This window comes from Anopheles ziemanni, chromosome 3, assembly GCF_943734765.1.
Source record: "Anopheles ziemanni chromosome 3, idAnoZiCoDA_A2_x.2, whole genome shotgun sequence".
NCBI lineage: Eukaryota > Metazoa > Arthropoda > Insecta > Diptera > Culicidae > Anopheles > Anopheles ziemanni.
In genome coordinates, this window is record NC_080706.1 from 30,866,675 (window position 1) to 30,887,984 (window position 21,310).

The window sequence follows — 21,310 nt, forward strand, 5'->3', positions numbered from 1 at the left end:
GGACCAAACTTGAACTTGAATTCATTTGAAACTTCAACTCTCAGACAATCTGTTGAAACGAATAAGAAGATAGCGATCGTTTGTGTTATGATCGCGACACACTTTGTTATCATTTCGATCTCCAGACTGTTAAAAACCCTACTTTTTGCTGCACTGAAGTTGTTTTTTTATTTGAAAATATCATTTTTTCCAATTATGACCTTCAACACCAACAAAAAACCTTTTCAACGGTACCGAAAACCTTGCGATACGATCAGCAGTTCCATTAAAGAGCTAGAAAAACTGACGACAAAAAGCGCTCGAACCGCACGGTTCAATCAAGTTAATAAAGTCCGTCTATTGATCGTCACCGCAATCGCACAAACGCGCACATACACACACACACATACACACACGATTTGTGCAGTAGGCAGGGGAAGGTTATATTATATTCAAATGCTCACGTCTTCCTGCATCTCCCATCCCCCACCCCCGTAAAAAGGGTCCGTTCCCTCGAGCACGTGTTAAGCCACCCCGCATTGCAGGGGGGCCAGAAGGAAGTGCGCCCTTCGCAACAATCGGAAACCAATCTGTCATATATGTATTGGAGCCAGTGGTTTTTCGACGCCCTTGCGACAGGGTGGACGAGAGAGCATGTGTGTGGGGCCAAAACGCGGAAGACACAGCCCTGGGCACGACCCTGAAACTTTTGAAAAACCCTGAACTGCTGGCGGGGATTTTGCCTTTCAACCTTCGGTCTTCGTAGACTTGAACCCTTCTCCATGAGTGTGCATTGAGACTCGTACTAGGAAAGTACGGAACGGAATTGACCTACTTTACTACTTTATTATATAATTATTTAGTATTTGTCATTTCCTACAATTGGTTTGCTTGTGTCGAGTTTATTCTTTTTTGTTAAAAGAATGCCGAACAAACTTATTTCTTGACACAAAGTTGACCTCCTTCAAATCAGATCAAATCGGAAATCAGTTCAAACCCCATCGTTTGGGCGACGATCGAATCGATTCGTCTTTCCGTACTTGAAATCGGCGAATCGATGCTCCTTGCAACAGGTTGAATCCTTGAACCATACGAATCCGAAGAAGGCACCCGAAAAATCGTTATCCTTCGGTGACGAACGTCCCGACGGTACTGCCCGACGAGCCTTCCCCAACGGAACCAACCAGGTGGCAAAGGAAGGAAAATCGCACAGGAAAAATACATACATACCAGAACAGAAAAAGGGAGGAAAAAAGGACGAGCTTTCACCATCGCCAGACCGCCACTGATTGGTTGGCCAGCTTCCGGTGGGGCGACTGCGCATTCGTTTATGTACGGCGGATCGGTTCGTCTTATCGTCCTTTTGTTGGCCCGCGTGGGGCTTTGTTTGGCTCGCCACGTGGCCGTGTGTGTGTGTGCCTGTGTTATCAGAGCCCAGGGGTGTTATATACCGACAGGCCTTACCTTTTTGCCAACCGTGCCTCGTCGAGGCGGAACAAGGATGGGAAGTTCGGCATTCGTTTCGTTGGTTGGTTGGTTGGCTGGCTGCTTGGATGGAGCTTTTTTCTTCAGCACGTGCGACGATCGCCTGAACGCTGACGATGGGCCTCCGCCTTTTGCGTACACGTTTTTCAACAAGTGCAAGTCGGCGCGACGCCTCCGGTGGTCGTCCTTTTTCTTCCACCGGCCCAAGACAATGCCTCTTTCGGTGGGGGCAGTAGAAGAAATCCCACCACAAACCCGCCGGGCCGGCCTTTAAGGCCTTGATTTTCTTCCTCTGCCATTCGCCACCTTTATTCTCCACCGGTGGAAACTTTCGCACGCCTCGGTGCGATTTAATTTGCGCAAAATAATTCCATTAACGGCGGTTTCGTGATGATGAGTTGCGCCCCCGAGTCGACCAATCGTAGTATCCATACGATATTTGCCTTTGGGTGAGAGGCTTCGAGCGTTACATAGAACTCCTCCCGGAAGGCGTTCTTCCCGATACTGCTTTGAAGGATTGCATAATAATGAGCAGTGGAAGAAGTTGACCATAGACAAAACTTTTACCTTATGGATCGGTAACGAATGGAAGGATGTTCTGGTAGCACGTGTTCGAAAACGCATGTGATTGTTGATTCACTGTTTTATGAGTGAAGACGTAATTCTGTGATTTTCCGAATAATCGTTTGTACTATTCGGTTTTCGATATGTATTGAACACGCTTTAGAACACGCAAAGAAAGTTTTATGATTAAAAGAATTTGGTGTATTATCACAATCGGAGTTAGTAAAGCAACTAGTTGTTGTTTTTAATCTGTTTTAAAAATGTTATGTATCTGAAGATTTGAATTGGTTTATCGGTCACGTTGTGTTGTCTAGACACACTTTCAGAAATAATTTACCCAAATGAGGTCGAGGCTAAATAAACTTGTTTCAATTATTTACTTTATTCTCTATCTTGCGTGTCGTTCTATATCATTTACAATTTTCATGATTTTAATAATTGAAAAATTAACACATCAATGTATGGCTTTTATGTAACACAGTGTTATAATTCTGGAGCTTGAAAATATAACCAAATAGTAAGGAGTTTTACTACTTTTGAACTTTCAAGAGCAACGAATCCATAGTTTATCTTCACCAAAAAAATCCTGCATCCAAAGCATCGTTGAAGCTGGCACCTTACGGAATCCCATCCCATCGCCCATTCTCGTACACAATATCGATTACCGGCAGTCCAGTAGTAATATTGCGTACGGATGGCAGTTCGCAAAATTATTTTCCCATAAATTACCCACCAGCGGAACCGCTTCCGTAACGCCAGCGTACTGCTGACACTGTCGACACAGCAGAAGACAACCCCCCGGTGGGCGAAGAATTGGCAAAAGGAAACGATGTCCTTTGCTTTGGCCGCATCACGACAAACTGTGCGAGGGCAGGAGGAAGAAGGATGTGCAGATTGGAAGGACCGGTGGTCAGAGGAAATGATTCAAAAAATTGAGGCACCGTTGTGCGGAGCTTTGCTGCGGAAGAGGTGAAAAGTTTCGGGATTTTTTGTTACTCTGGTTCCTACTCTGCAAATATCTTAACTAGATGGCACGGGCTGTTTAGTTTGCTGAGTTGTTCTTTGCACTCGCCGAAGAGTTTCTACAAATTATCCCGAAAACTTTTCGTCAGTATGTAATGAAAAATTCCTCCGTGTTCCTTTCCCTATGGTCATGCCCGCGTACCATCGAGAAATACGGTGGAAAGGAGTTCCCTGCACCCTGCATGCAGAGGGTGACAATGTAGACAAGTGAAAGTATTGGAAATTTGGTAAAGTAATAAATCTTTCAGCTTTCGTTAGCGGTGTGCATTTTTCCCTCTTTTACGACGAAAGCTGAGTATGGTTTGTGGTAAACGTTAAAACAATGGAATGGGTGCTTGTTTTAATCAGTTTAAGTAGCTAAAACTGCTTACAAAGTTTTCTCTATGTGATCCAAAATGGGTTATACTTAATTTGTAATGCATAGATGTTTCGGTGATAGTGAATTAAATCAACTGTATCAGCTACAGTATGTGATACATGCAGGTAGTTTAATACGACAGGGCTAACTTTGTTGGAAGTTATACTTACATACGTTCGTACAATAGATACAATGGACAATGCATATTAATTGATAGTCTTAAATTTATCCGGATATGAACAAAAGACGAAATAGCTTAAGGTTTAAATTAACATATTTTTTTTTGTAAAAGTTGCCGGTTCAGATCACTTTCTCTCTGCAAGTTGCATAAAATCTTGTATCCAACTTCAGCACTTGCGTACCGTTTATAATGTATTACACTATAATTTGTGATATTATTTTCAAACACTAGAAAAGACGGAAACATCATACTAGCGATAAGGTTAATGGAAAAATCTTTAATTTGTGGGCTCAATTGTAAAAATCTGTTGAAATGTAAAAAAACTTAAAGAAGTTTTGATGTGCAACAGTGCTGTCATTATTGTCATTCTCAGAAACGTCAAACTTTTTACAACTAGTTCACCCTGCTCCGACCCGAGTCGCCTTGTGCACAGCGGAGTCTTCGGAATATTGTGTTGTTGCTGCCGCAAAAGTAAATGAACAATCGAGCAAATTTCACCGGAGTGCTCAAGGCAGACTGGCTTTTTCCGTTTTTTCGTGTGTTGTGTGTCCGTAATTGTTAGTACAGTTTTCGTTGTGTACAGTGTTACCAATTTAAGTTCCCCCCGAAGGTAGGCGCAGATGGGAAAACCGTCTTGGGAAAACCCCCACACACAATCCAGACCAGGCGTTGTCCCCGTCCGGTTCAATTACTCGTTGCATCCGTGCTGTCTAGCCGGACGGAATGGCACTGCTCTAGTGGCACGTTGACCCGGGGATGAAGAAATTGTCAGTTGCATCGCAAGCCGTCCATGCATGACCAGTGCAATTGTGACACCGGAAAACGGAACCGAGGCGGTGTGCGCGTGTGTGTATTTTCATCGACAGAAAACGAATTAATCACGCTTGTTTTGCGTATCTTTCTTTTCCTCTTGTCATCCCGCTTTCATCGGCGTGAAAATTGTGTGCCGTTGGACGTTCCATCACGGTGGAGCAGATGTCATCCGGAAGGCCGATCAAATGTGTCGTCGTGGGCGACGGCACGGTAGGCAAGACGTGCATGCTGATCAGCTACACGACCGACAGCTTTCCCGGCGAATATGTGCCCACGGTGTAAGGAAACGATGTGTCATCGGTGGCGCCACCGATGGAAGTAATGGCCTTACTAACACAATGTGTTACCATTTCGCTCTCCGACAGGTTCGACAATTACTCCGCACCGATGGTCGTGGACGGGGTGCAGGTATCGCTAGGGCTGTGGGATACGGCCGGTCAGGAAGATTACGACCGGCTGAGGCCACTCTCCTACCCGCAAACCGACGTGTTTCTCATATGCTACAGCGTGGCAAGCCCGTCGTCGTTCGAAAACGTTACTTCCAAATGGTACCCTGAGATAAAACACCACTGTCCCGATGCACCAATTATTCTAGTCGGTAAGAACATCTCTTGGCAACCCATCGAGACGGTTTGTCCACATTAATTGACGCTTTCGGCATATCTTTAAGGCACCAAAATCGATCTGCGGGAGGACCGCGAAACAATCAGCGTGCTGGCGGAGCAGGGCCTTTCCGCCCTGAAGCGCGAACAGGGACAAAAACTAGCGAATAAGATACGGGCGGTAAAGTACATGGAATGTTCGGCACTGACCCAGCGAGGCCTAAAGCAGGTATTCGACGAGGCGGTACGGGCCGTGCTCAGACCGGAACCTTTGAAACGACGTCAACGAAAATGTGTTGTGATGTAGAGGTGTGTCCGTGTGTGTGAGTGACCCCTCTTCCCCCTGGTGGATTGGCCACTCCTTGCGCTCGACTGGGCGGGGGGTGTGATGGGGGGACAGGAGCGACCCATGGCGATACATTTAGAGCAAATATTGTACATAGGTTTAGGTACCGCTGTGGCAAACGATAGGAGGAAACGAAACTGGACGAGCAAAAAACAGAAAACCAAGCAAAAAACAAAGAAGCAATGGCGTATGTACGGACACACGCGACGTAATAGGGAGCGGAAATGGCAGACAACAACAAAGGCAACAGAATAAGTAATACTTGTAGCAGAGAGTAAAAAGATTCCACACACTATCCCAGGCTTTGGAAGAAAACAACCACGCGGGGCGGAATCGGAATTGTGAATTCCTTTTCCATGAACAAATTCAAGCGTCATGTCATGTGCCATGCTGTGCAACTGCGTGTTACCGCTGAACATAACTAACCGAGCGATAACGGATGTGTCATGAAATGGAGAGTCGACCAAAACAAAACAACAAAGAAGTGAATTAATGAAGATGGTGAGGCACAAAAAAAAATAAAAAAAAAGGAATCCAAGACCATCCCATGCGAAAGGGCAAAGCAGAGCGATAAGAGATCGAGCGACTCGTTTGAAGCGTTGAGACATCATGCCCCACAATACAAGGACAGCCATAGGTCAAGAAACAGGAGCACAGCAGTTGGGCAGTTACAAGAAGAAGCAGTAAACTCTCCAAACAACCGAAAGCCGAAAATACCTCACGTAAAAGTTTAGTTTTCGTCCTCATTTCGCAATTTAATCGTACTCGAATCGATAAGGAATCAAAACAACAACCCCCCGTGCGCAGTTGAGGAAGGGAATGGGAGCGGATACAATATGTCTGCGTGTTCATTCGTTGTTGGGACGCGCATTGGCAATTTTCTTATACCTCTAGCTACATGTTTTGCACCAAATGGCCAATGGATGCCGGTAGCTCTCAAACACACAGTTTAGGCAAGGACGAACTTTCGAGAGCGTGTTAGGGAAGCTATCTTATAGGTTTAATAGGTTTTTGTTTGCCGTATAATTAGCAGATCAGCTTTTTAACTACCCTAGCCCGCACCTTTTCTTGGCGCGATACGACGAATCATTCGTATCGCCACAAGAAAGGTGCATCAGGCAGCAATAGAAGGAAGGAAAGGCAAAAGAAAGAAGCCAACCGATTATCTCATGAGTAAATCTCATTCCATGACGCACCGAGACGAAACCAATCCCGTCACATGATGTAGTAGTTTATATAGGAATATTATTTTCAATAATTTAACCTGCCTCGAAAACGGAACGAAAATGCTGTACGCGTGTAGTTGGCATTTAACGAAGAAAATGGAAAAATGCGGTCAAAGTAGGTTTCGGAGAGCCAAAGTGTTTTTATTACTACTTTTAACTTGTTTAGGGTAAGCGTCGTATGAATTCTGCATTTCCTAGAGTTTGTTTTTTTTATATACATCTAATATCATCCTTTTGAATCATCATGCAATCATACGGGAGAACGAACGGGAGGAACGGGAGTAGGAGAAGAATTGGACAGTGCGTCAATTTCCAGAAGTCAGGCCTCTCCGAAAAATCCGGGAGAACAGAGGGCGCAGTAACGAGTACAAGGAAAGCTAAACCGGCGTAAAACAGTAGAAGAGCATCGTTGTAGTTTCTAGTCGCGTAAATGATTTAACAAAACATTTTGAAAACCAGTCAACCTTAGAAAATCCGCTCTGGTGGTAAAGATAGGAAGAGAGAAAGAGAGACCAAGGAAAAGAAGGGTATCCCCTAGGCGCCATCGTGTAGGAGTCAATTAAATGGAAAATTGAAGAATTTATTCTTTACCTTTTTTTCCTTTTTAATACGTTTTATGTGCCCGTAAAAGAATCTTGTGTAGTCAGAATATATAGTACGAGTTTTGGTGGATGCTTCCGGCGAGTTTTAGTTTGGACTTGTTTGCGCGAATCGGGTTTCCGAATGCAAAATTGAACGTTCACTTTTGTACGCTGCCATAGAATGTGTTTCTTTAATTTAGTTTTCATGTTTGCAACTAAACAATCCGTGCCCGTATTATTATGTTTAACCACCATCCCGTTTCCTTTCGGGTTTGTCATCATGTTCCGTGTAGTTTTTTTGCCCCCGTCAAATAAATTTCCGTTTTCGAAAAGAGGAGAGAGAGTGCGAGACAAACAAAGTTGTAAACGTAACAGTGATGAAGAGAGTCTAGGAACGAATGAAAGTAACAAAGAGTGTAGAAAAACAAAAAAACAAACAAACAAACAAACAAAAGAGTAAAACAGGTAACGGAGATGAAAAGGGAGAAAGGGAGGGAGGGTATGGTAAAAAAGAGGGCCCCCGAGACACGTTCTCACAAAACCGTTTCTGTTTTTCGATATTTATTTTTCATGCTTGATTGTAGAATTTAAAAAACCACAAAAAACGAATCATAACAACGGAGGAACGTACGAACGGAAACGTCGAACTGGCGAACAAACAAACAACCAAACAAACGAACAGAAAGTACTAACATCTTGCATTTGCTATACAATAAAAACTAATCCTCGTGTTCTAGTTTCCTTTACTTCGGCTCGTTTTGCGCTGTGTTTGGTTTCTATCTGCGAAAGAATGGTTCTAATTCCGTGTTCTTCAACCTTGTACCTAAAAACATGATGAGTTTTTCCTTTTCAAACAGCTTTACTTTAGGAATGTTCCAGCACGTCTCCCACATACGAAATGAATAAGATCATTTTTATCTATCTAGTCTACCACCGTTGCGTTTATCTGTGCCATTAAGTGTAGTTTTTCTTGTCTTCGATCTGTTGAAGGATGTTAAGGGTGTGCGATATCATGTACTGCTATTGCTTTCCTGCTCTATTAGTTGCATTCGTAACTTTCTAAACCTCTAAGCGCTGTCGTGTTCAATTATGCAGTTGTCTAACTTATTGTTATCAATGTTGCAAATGTTTTGTTCACGGCTTCGACCGGGGTCCAATTTCCCAATCTTTTCCCCTCCGTACGCGGGTCATTTTCGGGTATTGACTTTGTTGATGTGACTCACTGCATGTATTTTTATCTCCTCACTTAGGGCCGCTTTTCACGGTGGAAAAGAACGGCGAAGTAATGGCTGCCCTGCTGCCTCCGTTTTGCTTTTTAGCGTCTCTCCGGTTTGGTTTCTGATTTCAACTTTTCACTGGACGGAGGAAAAGCTGTTCAGGTAATGTCGTCGTTTCCGGTTGATTAGTTAGCCGCTGCTCGGGGATTCGTCATCTGACTAATCGGTATTTTTAACACTACCGAAAGGTAAGAATAATTATAAATTTGACTGTGTTTAGGACTTTAAACAAACGTTAAAGCCAGCATATTAGCATGCAAGCTCATTTTATCTGGCATTCATTTTTGTTTGATGATAGTTTTATGTTTCTGGCATTTGATGGCAACTTGTTTCGCGGCTTTAGACACAATCGCGTTTAAATGACCCTAGCCGGGACGGATGAGTTTTCAGTATACTTCCAATTTGAATTTTGTTTAGGATCCGATAGGCTTCCTATCACTTGTACGAATAATGGAAGATAATTTTATGTTATTTATGTGTCTTGAGTGACTGTGAAACACGATCTGTTCCATTGGTTTGGTTTAATTGTCCAAATGTTTCATTTTAAGACTTAGTACGTGGCGTGTTTTAGACATTTTTTACAAATGGAACACACTTTTTTCGCGATCTCCAATAGCTTTGATATTCGTAGGGTTTTGTCAAAAAGTTATGCAATAGTCTCATTACGACATAACCTGGCTCGATCTTTTTTCTTGTTAGCTCGGTTTCTATCATGTTATCTAACTAAATTACGTTTCCGTTCCGGCAACATTCACTCGGATATTCACTCACCGTCCAAAAAGCATTATGCTTAGTACGTGCGGAACGGCTTCGGATGGATGGCCCGGCCATCCCGACGGAAGGGCAACGCGGATGTGACCGGTTCGACTTTCTGCACCTCTGGGCTCGGCTCGTCCGCCACCGACAGGACGATGCACTCGGTCGGAATGGTGAGCGATGCGGTCAGCGAAGCGGTCGCCAGCGGAGGCACCCGAGCCGGTTCGTAGTCGATGCTGCGGCAAAGCGCATCCACTCCGGACACACTCGCCGTCATCCGGCGCATGGACGACGATCGCTGCGGGGAAAAGGGGGCAGAAAGAGAGAAACGTGTGGTTCGCGGTGAACGTTAACATCCTTGCACTAACCGGAGGGGGGTTTTTTGGCCAACCACACGTCTCCATCGGCCAAGGGCGATAGTGGTCGTGGTGTGAAGGGCGCGATCTATGACATTCGGGTGACATCCGGAAGAGATGGGACATTTCTGGGGAAGTGTGTGTGGGACATGTTGCGCGGTGCATCGGTGCCAAGCGGTGCATATACCATGTCGGTGACGGGGTGAATGTCGGATGGTGCTACGAAATACGATCAAACATGACACTTCTTACTTCTTATCGATTACAGTTCATGCACTTACGGGAACAAGGAGTGAGCCAGTTACTTGCGCGCGCCGGAAGCCCAACTTTTCGATCGAGGCGAAGAGGCGCGACAGGATCTCCCCGGGCTGCGTGTCTGCGGCTGCATACAGGTGTGTGTATGTGTGTGTGTGTGTGTGGGTATATCTGTGTGTTTCGGTGCCCAACGTGACTACGGCTCCACGGTTGTGCAGTGGAGTTGCTGCAGTTGCGCATGTTCTAAATCGTCTACGTCAGCTGCCAGCTGCTTTGCTGCTCAAAAAGTCCTAATACCACTCGAATCAAAATACCACTTTATGCTACGTGTCGTGAAGGTTTGTTAAACCTGGGGAAGATTACTAATTGTATAATTATGTTTAAGAAACAATTCTAGAACGAAGCGTTAACGGCTACTTTCGGCACAAGGAGCTAAGCTGGAATATCCTTTCACTGCGGTAAAAAATGGGGAATTACAACGAAAGCTTGGTTTTTTATCGATTCAATATATATTTTGTTTTTGTGTTTTATTACTCAAGTCTAGCGTATAGTTTGATTTCTTTTTACTGTTTGCGATTTCATATAGCATCGACATCCATCATCAATCGGGGTTTTTTTTTTGTAATGTTATTATACTCAATTCAGGTAATCATCCTAGTGCTTACTGCCTTTTGGGAGGCTTTCCAATCAATTTCCGAAGAGTATTTGTATTTATCTACCAATTTTTCTTATTTTGCACTTTATTTTTCTTATGCTGTCCCACAAATCGGCAGACAAAAGTTTCATTTCAAATTTGGTTTCTTTTCTGAATTATTTCAATTATTTCGTCTTAATTAAACCACCTCCAGCCATACTTTTCTATTCTAGTTAGTCCAATCCAATCTTCCTCCAACCCCGATGGCCCCTCCCCCAGGGGTACGCCTCGCAAAACGCCAGCAATCAACGCGGACACGGACAGTACAGGTGTGTATGTGTGCGCCGCACTTACGTACGCAGGTTACGTATGTTTGAACTGAAATTAGTCACAATTTCCGATTGGGGATACGTTAATTTCTTCGACTACGCCTTGGTTGGTTTGGTTGAATGGTATGGCATGTTTGAATTATGAAACATTGTTTTGGTAAAACAGTTGTTAATTATATTTCATATACAAGTTGAGGCGCTGAAATCCAATGATTTGCGTACAGAAATGTGTTTTTCAAAAAATGTTTTACCAACCAAAAAGAAGATGGACAGAGCACTTTACAAACAGTGAGCAAAAAGTAGGTGAAAAAAATCATTTACTTCACTTTCCCAAACTTTTCCAAAGCACACGATTCATCATCGACGAAATGCTTTCTGCAAATATTTCCTTTTTCAATTGGTGTTGTGGAAGAAGTAGTACTTTGATTTACGTAGTCAGTTGTTAAATCAATCATCTTCAACTGAATGTGAATCTCTAGATGGAAGTATTCTACATGTGCTTGAACGTCTTAGACGACAATCTATTCTAACATTTGTACCTCATTCTCGTGTGATCTAAAGGAAAGCGTTTTAACCGCAAACTGGATCAACAATACCACACTTTTTGCTCAACTGTTTTACGTGCACTCAATGGATTGCAGGATCAAGAAGTGAGTTGTTAAATATCGATTAACTTTTTGAGACTACGGTGCGTACAGAAATCGAAATTTGGTTGATCTTGATGAAGAAAATGAAAATGTTTAAACAAGAACGACGTGTCAAAAGGAAGAAAATCTTGTGAATATCTAAGCGATGGTTTCACTGTATTTCGACTACAACTAAATAAAGTGATGTGGCCTCAAAACACTACTCCCAGAATGTGGTACGTCTTATATGGCTTTGCTGGTGCAATCGTCATGAGCGTGGTACTGTACTTTTCGGTTCTATTTTACGCATCTGTATCATAAATAACTGTAATACTACGGTTTGGTATACAACTTTTGTGTTTATGTGCTGCTTTCTTTACATGACTTTGGGGTTTCGTAATGTGAACGATATTTGTTTTACTACATATCGAATCAGTTCTGTGAACGTGTGTGATTTATCAAAGGTTTGCGTGAATGCTTTCAGCTGCTTTATATTTGGCCTTGCATTTGTTTTTTTTTTCAGATTTATTATTTACTTACTACGTGCTTAAAATATATAGCAAAACAAAATAAACAACTGTAACAGAGAGTCAACGAGCCGCAGCTACTCAAAACCCATAGCGTCAAACTTACTGGATCAAATTGAATCAACCTCAACTGGCAACACAATTCACTAGGTAACGAATAACGATAAATATGCTGGAAAACGTTTCGTAATGACGCTTTGTATGACAAATTTTGGCATTGGTACAATGCTACTACGTACTAGTTGGGTTTTGAACTGTCTTCTTGTTCTTGAGAAGGTTTTTTTTTGTTTTCGTAACGAAGGAAACTTTCTAATTGTTTGATTTTTAATTTAATCAGTAATAGTAACTACTGCAATTTAAAAAAAATATATGTTAACCATGTTTGATATCGGGAGTAGATGTCTGAAAAAAAATAAGAAAGTGAAAGAGGAAACAATAAAAAGAACACCCGAAAAGAAAGATAGGAAAATTAAGAAAAGGATAGTCGAGAGAGAAAGAAAGTCAAGTAGCAAACGATAAAAACCAAACCATCAAAGGATGCAAACAGAAGAAAAGAAGATAGCTATAAATAAAAGTACTTCACGATAACTAGTAAACAAGCAAACGATAAACGATAAAAATTGGCATCCAACTTTGCACGTGTCCAACACGCCCAATTTATGCCTCGAGCGGATGTAGAAGGTGTAGCTGGCAAAGGCAAACAGAACGCTTATGCAGACTATGGCAGTACTGGATGGTGCGGAAGTGACAGCGACCTCTACGTGGCGGCAAGCAGCGTGGCGTGGCAGAAAGTAGCAATGGCATCGGGCTCGCGGCAGCAGCGAACACCGAACTACTCCAGCTGCGCAGCCTCGGTTGTGTGGTCGCTACTGTAGCTGCACTCTTCCGTTCCATCGGGCTGTGAAATTGGTCCCAGAAGCACAAGATTCGAACGGTATACAACGGTGGAGTATTAGTAGGGTCATGGATATGTGTACGGATGCAGTTAGGCGAATCGGTCGCGTAAATACCAAACACAACAAGGTACGGTGCCGGCAAGAGCTCCCAGCAAGGGCCCTGCTACGGTGGGGGGGGATGAGTAAGAATGGGTGACCGGAAGCGGAAACGGGGGTTCGCGGCACACGCGAATTTCCGAGCACACCGACCGGGGGTTTCTAAACCGTTGAATCCTTTTGTTTTTACGAAAAATTACATCTGCTACACTTCAAAACCAAACCAAACCAAACATACACACAAAACTCTCGCAACGAACGCAGAAAAGAAAACATTAAAAACTTACTTAGCGCGAAAAGAAAACGCCTGACGAAACCGGAGGCAACAAAATGGAAACTCATTTGATTTGACTTTTTTGTTTTCGCATGGAACGTTGGGCCGCGATGGTTTGTTGGAAGATGCTTTTCGGAGCGGGGGGAGAGGAAGGGAGGGCCGGCCGGTATTCAGTACGGAGTCCGTTGGGAGTGAGCTTTTCGCTAACGATTTTTCCACCCCGAACAGTCAATCTTCATTCTCTTTCATCGTGCTATTTTTTCCTATCACTTTCACGCCTTCCTCTTCTTCTTTCTCACTCAACTTGCTCGCCTTCTCGTCGGTATAATACTAATAGAATTTGTACAGGTATTCCTACAACGGTGATCAAAAGAGTTCGAAGTGGGTGAGAAGAGAAAATTAATTTACGTACTGTGGCAATGTTTGCTGTCATAAAATGCTCCTTACTATAAAGATAAATTTATTCATCATGTGTGTGTGTGAGTGCGCCAATTGGAAATTGTTTTTGTGAATACCTTTTGGGTTGGTTTTTTTTTTAAATACTTTGCGGTTAACAAAAATAGAGATTAAATCGCTTTCGTGACTTAAGCTTGCTTTACAAGAGATAACAAAAATAAGTTAACCAACGTTATACGCCACTAACAGCGGAATGAAAAATAGAGTAAATCGAACTACTGAATCGTAGAAAGAAGTTAAATATTACAAGAGCGTTAAAAATATGTAAATACAATATATATATATAAATACAATATATTTAGCGTAGTATGTTTTTTTTTCCAAGAGCGAGCAGAGCGATTAAATGGAGGCGAGAAAAACCAAACGTCTACCAGCGGAAAAGGTTTGCTTCACGATTTGTGTTTGGCTCTTCACTAAAGGAAACACGCACTGCTCGGGCTCTTAACTAATTAAACGACACAATTTCGGCGTGGGAGTGGGGGGGGGAGTTGGGGGGAAAGAAAGTGGGCTACCATACGTGGGACGGTCGGTTGTTTGCTGTTAGGTATTTTTTTTGTTTGTTTTGCTCGTAATTTTTCTTTCTTTTCTGATCATTTTTGCTGTCGCTGGTTTGAAGCTTTACTCTAACAAGTTCTCCAACGAGCCAGCACCAGACTTTACCTGCGTGGAAGGGCTCGGCGTGATCGGGTGCTCGATCTGCTTCAGATACTCCTTGTCGTCGAAGATCTTCTTGTCGCCGCCGCCCGGTTTGTGCTTGAGGTTGTCGAGCGAACCGATCTTGCTCTCAGCCTTAATGTCCAGCTTCTGGGTTACGATCTATGGAAGGGAGGAACGAGGAGGACGCAAGCTAATTAATCAGTTCATTCCCACACCAAGACATGACCCACCTTAACGTCACCTCCGCCGGGTTTGTAGGTCATGTTATCCTTGGAGCCAATTTTCGGTTTCGCTCGCTCCTTGAAGTCAGTTTTGATGGATTCGATGCGTTTGTCACCGCCGCCCGGCTTGTGGCTGGCGTTATCCAGCGAGCCGATCTTCGGCTTCGCATTCCACTGCAGCTTCGTGCTGATGATCTACATTGGGTTGGAAAAAAAATCATAAACCAGAGATTTTCATAGTATTTAAGTTAAAACAAAGCGATCGTCACTTTTGATGCGAAGATTTTCAAGAATTCATTAAACTAGATTACGCATCCAACGTGATCGATATGACTTCTTTATAGTCAAGCAAAACAATTCTACGATCAAAAATGGTTGGTGAGAACTACACCGAGTCTTCGTAAAAGTTCGAATTTTACTTTCACGCAACATTTTCAGCTGGAAGGAACGAGGAAGATAATCTAACAAACACTTTTCACGCACGGCTAACAAAACACGTTCGGTAAATGGAATGTTTGTTTATGCAATAACACTTCACAACTCCATACAATACAGACACTTACCTTCTTATCACCGCCTTTCGGCACATATGCCTCGTTCTTTGCCTCAATCCTCGGCGCCGCCTTCACCTCGATCTTCTTCGTCTCGATCTTCACATTGCCACCGCCCGGCTTGTGGCTCGCGTTCTCCAGTGAGCCGATCTTCGACTTCACCACCTTCAGGTTCGGTGACGGCACTCCGCCGACCTGTATCTTGTTCATTGGTACTTCTGAAATGGACAACGGATGGGAAAGTGAGCGCGGATCCTTATCCCTTTCCCGGACGCCGTTCCCTTACTTTTAATAAGCGGCTGCGGTTCGGAGGGCGTCTCGGGTGTTTTCGCGTTGGCGCGCTGCTTCGACGTACTCCGCGATCGGCTCTCGGACGAGATGTTCTCTGGCCGTCTGGCTAGGCCCGGTATCTTGCTCGGCGACTTCAGTGGCGACGCTGGCGATGCTAGCGCATTGGGACGATCCTGTCAAATGGGAACCCAGCAAACACGATCAGTGACTCGGTCGCCGATGCCACCCTCGTACTAGCTTCTTCCACCCAACCACCCACCCACAAATTGGTACTCATAATCCCACACTCCGCCTCGCCACCTCCCGCCATTGCATGGTAGGTCGGGAAACGCCGGCACCGTGGTTCCACTTCCTTTTAGAGCACGGGCTTGATTGATCGTGTTTCAATTTCGCGCGCACGGCATGGCGAAAAACAACGGGCAGCGCGGGCGGCACGGGACACGGGGCACGGGACGGAACAAAAACCCATCGACATAAAACTCAACCCACAAACCAGCGGTGCGTATCCGCCGACAGGCCGGTGGAAAAATCGATCGCCTTATTTTGGCGAAACCGATGTGTTCGCGCATCAGCTGAGGATGTCGCAAAGGGGTTGTTGGGGTGGTGCTGCCGGTCGTGGCCGCTCTTGCATTGTGACCTTTTGCAGCCGTACCGTTTACTCTTGCGTGCGTGAAGATGGTGCCGATATCGGTGCCGTTGTCTCTCGCCGGCATCGGCATAAACGTCCTAAATGGTTCCACAAACAGCCGTCGTCGCCGTCTCTGCCGCCGGCCGTTACGACCCGGACGCAAATGATCCATGCACCAATGGGAATGAAGATTCGTAAAGAACGTTCGAGAAATCATAACCCATGCCGGATGGTTCCACGGTGGCCAAGGTTTGCTTGGTGCCCCCCCGAAGAAACTGATAGTTGAACCTTCAGCGATGCGCAACGGACTGCATTGGAAGCTGTTGGCCTTCGGTAGGTATCGGTTTGTTTTTCTACACCTTCCAACTTCCTTTTGGTCGTGTGGGAATGTGTTTTGCTTGACTTTGTTTTTTTCTCCTGGCACGCTCCTAACATCATAATCTTCAACCATCGGTCGACGGCACACCCTTACGCGCGCACTACATTGTCAGAGATCGTTTCTTCGGCGACCGACCCGACGATCACTTGTCTGCGGGTTGACCTCGCCTCGCACGACGCGGCATAGACCTCGCGAGTGTGGCGTGCCCTTTTGCTCTGGCGTGGACATGTTTTAAAAATAGTACTGCAACGAGAGGGTTTTCCCTTCGGGAAGCCGGAAACTGGTTCAAGGCGAAGTTTATTTGAGCCAAAAGAAGCTCATCGTTGCAGACAAACTGTGATGTTTTGATGGGGCAATTGTTAGTACTTCGCATGTAGAACGGTTGTGTTACAGTGCGTAAAAACGGATAATCAAGTTTTCATTCATTTAGGAATTAACTGTGAACTTTCTTCGCAATTGAGGTACGTTGTCTTTCAAAAAAGTTATACCAATCAAGATCGTGACCTACATTACGCTAGTTCCTACGGTTTCTTAGAGAATATATTTCACAAAATTGTGCCTTAGGAGGATTGCTCTAACACAATGTAGGATCTGAAAAAAAACTACGCAAATAGCTTAAAAAATAGAATAAAACATTATTGCTACTTTCCAATTTCTCTTTCTTCCTGTATAATTTGTTGTAACTCAATAGTTACAACGCATGTACGTTTTAAATATTGTGACAAAAATATTCGTAATTTCATAGCGAATGAGTGGACTATAGAGTTGTGTAATTCTTTTTCAGAATCATGAATCTGAGTGGTTCTTTCCATCGTTGTAGAGATTCATTAATCTTTAAGTGAGAGATTCATGAATCCCAAATAATCATTGACGTTAAAAGAATAGAAAACTAAAGACCAAAAAATGGGTAGAGAAACTTCGTTTTTTTTTTCGCATGATCCACGCCAATGAAAGATTCATCCAGATTCGTGAAAGATCCATGAAAAGTTGATGAAGATTCATTATGGTTTCGAAAGATTCGTCAATGTTTGAAGATTCGCATCCCAAAAGATTCATGAATCAATCTGGATGAGTTATAAATGAAAGATTTATGTGAATGAATCTCGTCTAAATATTCGTAAAGCACAACACTTGTAATCTTGCCTCGTAAAACTTTCTACTAAAAACTGTAGTTTTTTTAATCATAGCATATTATTTTTTTTAAATTTCCTTTGTTTTGCGATCTAACTCTTTTTGATTAAAAATATATAGCGCCTTGGCTATAAATTGACACACATTTCAAAAGCCCTATCATACTTTTATCCGTTTCATCGAATATAATTGAACGAGTTTAGATTCACCTTTCACGAAAGGAAAATTAAACCCGTCACAGTAATTTATTCGACAGGAAACTTCCCCGTTGGTAAAATTACAGCTTTGCAGTAAGCAAAATTGACTTGCACTAATATGATGCCAACTAATGAAAAAAGCATAGCGACAAATTATTGCTCCATCAGAGAAACTTTCCGACCATTACCGGAACTGCACCGGCCGACGATTTGGCCGACATTCACAATCTCCGCTCTCGCGGGTAAAATTAGGGTAAATGTGTAAATGTGGCTGGGGAAAAAGTTTTCCATTTGGAAAATGCGCAAACGTGTTTACCAACACCACTCCGAAACTTTTCCGAAACGCAAACATTCTGAGTAGTTTTGCGTGCGAAAACGAATGGGAAATCTTTCTTTTTCCCTTTGTTTTTCATGTGTCGGTTGCGTGCCTACCACGCACCAGGAACTTACCTTCTCCTGAGTGTACTCGTCCACGCCACTATCGTTGTCACCTTCTGGAAGCGCCGGGGTGAACGCGAACGGCGACGGGGAGCATGCGGAATTGGAAGGGAAAAGAAGAAAGAAAGCAAACACACCATTAGCGATTAGAAAGAAGGAAAGCTGCGTGACAGGTCGTGTTGCAACGCGGGTTGGCGTGCAGGTTGGCCAATTGTTCGCTTTCGCTTTTCAAGAGGATGTTCTACGGTTGGTTTCACGTGCCGTGTGTGCCGGAGCAGGGCTTACTGTGATCTGCGGTCAGTTTCATCGCCGACGATGGCATCGTTCGGCCCATCGGCTGCTGGGGAGGTCGGGATCTGCCGGTCCACTCTTGGGTACCGCCGTTCGGAATCTGGAAGGTCACCTTGTCCCCGTGCATGCCCGCCGTCGGTGAAGGTCCCCCGGGCTGCAGTGGACCAGGCGGCCCCATCTTGTACGGTTGCTGCTGGGGCAGGAGTGGTTTTCCCGGCCCGCCCGGCCGCTGGTAGCCGGCGGTAAAGTTATCGTCCGTGTTGGCCGGCGACAGCTGCTGGCTGCCCGGCGTTTGCCCCGGCGAGGACGCGGACGGCTGGCGCGAGGACGGATCCTTGTTGATGAAGTCTTTCAGCGCGTGCAGCGGAACGCGATTCCCTTGCGGTTCGCTCCCATCCGCGGCGTAACTTCCGGCGACCGAGGGAGGGCGCGACGGGATGGACTTTTCCCGGTCACCGATTCCCGAGCCCGGCGGCATGTTGAAGCTGCGCGGTGGACCCCGGGCCGGATTGGGACTGTTGAGTGCGGACGGTCCACCGTCCATCGGGAGTTTCCCGATCACCACGTCTTCGTCGTCATCGATCGAGTGGGTTGCCGAGGGAAGTCCACCAGCACCAGTAGTCCCATCGGGTGTCCCCGAGGTTGGTCTACTGGCGTCTCCCATCGGCCGGTTGTAGAGCGTTGGACGCATACCACCCGAGGGAGGACCTGCCTGTGGTCTACCGGCCTGAGGATCTCCAGTGTATGGAGCTCCCTGCATCGGACCCGCAGGGCGAGGTCCCATTCCGGGCGGCATTCCCCCGCCGCCCAGGTTGGAGTTCTGGGGTGAAATCGTCGGGCGAGGACCTCCCATCGGGCCGGGTGGTCGGACCGGGGGTTGACCTCCCATCATGGGAGGTCGCTGCATGCCTTGCTGAGGCGCTGGAGGTCTCGGTTGCATGCCGGGCTGCGGCATGCCGGGAACGCCAGCCCCGGGTGGGAGTTGCGGACGCATGCCCATGGGGACGCCTGGTGGTTGATGAGGCCCGGGGTACATACCACCCGGCGGAGGTCGAGGCATCGGCTGCTGCTGCTGCTGCTGTGTTGGAGTGCCCGCTCGGGGAGGTCCTCCCTGCACCGGCGGACCTCCCGGTCGGCCGACCATCATCTGCGGAGCACCCGAGGGTGACATACTGGGCGGTCGGGGCGGTTCCATCACGTACCGCTCGGGAAGAACCTGCTGACGCTGGCCGATCAGAGGAACCGAAGGTGGAGACGCACCGATCGGAATCACTTCCCGTTGCAAGGGTGGCCGCCCGATAAGTGCGGCTTTCAGCGGAGTCGACGCCGGGGCAAACTTAACCTCGGGCCGGGGCGCGGACTCGGGAGCGAATCGAACCGGAGCTGGTGGCTCGTTCGGCGAGCGGGGGAAGATCGGCCCCGGGTTCGGCCGTGCCGGAGGAAGAGCGGCGTGCTGCGGTTGGGGCACGGGAACCGGTGCTGGCGAAGGTGGCGGTTTTTGGAGAACCGGCCCGACTACATTGACCGATGCGGGGACCGCCGGGAAGGGGTTGCTGGCGTTGCTGGTGGCAAGGAAGCTGGCGGCGGGCGCCTGTGAAGTGAGCAGCGACGGTTTCGCTTTGCTTTCCGGAGCAGAGAATTTCTGTGTGTGGCAGGAATGGATCAATCAGAGGACATTTAAGAAGAGAATCAGAAGAATCTAAAACCCCTTAGAGGAGGGAGTTGGAGAACCTAAACCGAACTCCTTCAGAATAGGTCAGTATTTGCTGGAAGCTGTCAAAGATAAGTAGTTCAGGTATATCTTAAGGTCAGAAACCCCTCCCTTCGACTCCCGAGAATCTCTCATACAATTCGGCACTCGCCAAAGTGCCCAGACTTTAGGTTTAGACGACAACCCCGTTGAAGTCCAGTGATTCCTCGCGAACTGGAACATCTTCCCGTGCTGATCGCTTACCGTTTGAAAGTCCATCTTTACTAGAGATTTGTCAACGGAACGTAAAAGTCTCACAAATTCGCGGCCAACGGTCGGCTACGGCAAACGCCAAGCCCCACGTCAGGACCAAGACGTGGTCCGGAAGGCGCAAACAAGGCGGGGTTTTCGTCGTCGCGACTGAAAGGAAAAAAGGTGGACCCATGTTTTGTGTGTTTGGTTTCTTCGCTCTCCTCCGTTCGGTGGACATTTGCTAATTAGGACCGCGCCACCATTTGGGCCAGGGCCGGGTTTACGCATGCATATACACCATTCCGGCCAGCAGGTTCCTTGTTCCATTCTGTAGGACAGGTGACTGGGTGATGAGGGGCGCGGGTGGTGCGTCAAATTTGTGGCAAACGGAACCGAAAGGAAACGGTCAGCTTTTTCTCTGACGATAGTCTCGTCCGGCCTCCTAGGTCGGCTGTGGCTTCCGGGCCGAGTTTTCCACTTGTTTTTTTTTATTCGGCGGACTACGTGGTGGGCGAGGGCAGGTAATGTACAACAAGCGGGGGCGGTAGGTCATCTCGCAAACTCTAGAGCTAGACTATAGGGGGGGACTGCCTCAACCCTCACGCAAAAGGGCAGTGCTGTACAGCGTATGTACAATGTCGATCCCACAAGGGTAGGACGCTTATCCTAAGAGGGCTTCAGAGAAGGGGGAACAAATGTCATTAGCTTCAATCTACTTTAAACCGATGAAATAAGTGTTTTGTAATACAACGTTGATTAGGCTGCACAAATATACTTTGCATAACCGTGTCTACCGAAGGGCAATCGTTTGGTTCCGGCAACAAACGGCTAGGAATAAGTTAACTAACTACTTCCGTGACGAATCAGTAGGCTGCGCCTATTCCCGGATCGTCCCATCATTAACGAACGATACGAACTCCCGAAATTAACCTGCCCTACTTCCG

The 21,310-nt window shown here is 45.9% G+C and overlaps 2 protein-coding genes across 2 annotated transcripts; one reads left to right on the plus strand and one right to left on the minus strand.

Annotated features, from left to right (window-relative positions):
• Positions 1–4,565: 4,565 nt before the first annotated feature.
• On the plus strand, positions 4,566–5,530 carry LOC131289317 (ras-related C3 botulinum toxin substrate 1). The gene is made up of 3 exons (XM_058318549.1): positions 4,566–4,681; positions 4,769–5,001; positions 5,074–5,530. Exons 1-3 carry the CDS (start codon positions 4,566–4,568, stop codon positions 5,310–5,312), a joined length of 588 nt encoding a protein of 195 aa, XP_058174532.1. The 3' UTR covers positions 5,313–5,530.
• Positions 5,531–9,225: 3,695 nt separating this feature from the next.
• LOC131284523 (basic proline-rich protein) lies at positions 9,226–20,393 on the minus strand. The gene is made up of 8 exons (XM_058313382.1): positions 20,379–20,393; positions 18,419–20,066; positions 18,146–18,189; positions 15,356–15,533; positions 15,082–15,287; positions 14,528–14,713; positions 14,301–14,456; positions 9,226–9,489 (listed from the first exon to the last, which is right to left on the minus strand). The coding sequence occupies exons 1-8, from the start codon at positions 20,391–20,393 to the stop codon at positions 9,226–9,228; spliced, it is 2,697 nt and encodes an 898-aa protein (XP_058169365.1).
• Positions 20,394–21,310: the final 917 nt, after the last annotated feature.

Bases quoted from the DNA above. Each gene is read 5' to 3' on its own strand.
- LOC131289317 (XM_058318549.1), top strand. From the start codon at position 4,566: ATGTCATCCGGAAGGCCGATCAAATGTGTCGTCGTGGGCGACGGCACG. The intron at 4,682-4,768 runs GTAAGGAAACGA...GCTCTCCGACAG, and splicing joins GGCGAATATGTGCCCACGGT to GTTCGACAATTACTCCGCAC. The intron at 5,002-5,073 runs GTAAGAACATCT...CATATCTTTAAG, and splicing joins TGCACCAATTATTCTAGTCG to GCACCAAAATCGATCTGCGG.
- LOC131284523 (XM_058313382.1), bottom strand. The intron at 18,190-18,418 runs GTAAGCCCTGCT...CGGCGCTTCCAG, and splicing joins GAAACTGACCGCAGATCACA to AAGGTGACAACGATAGTGGC. The intron at 14,457-14,527 runs GTGGGTCATGTC...TCCCTTCCATAG, and splicing joins CCGGCGGAGGTGACGTTAAG to ATCGTAACCCAGAAGCTGGA.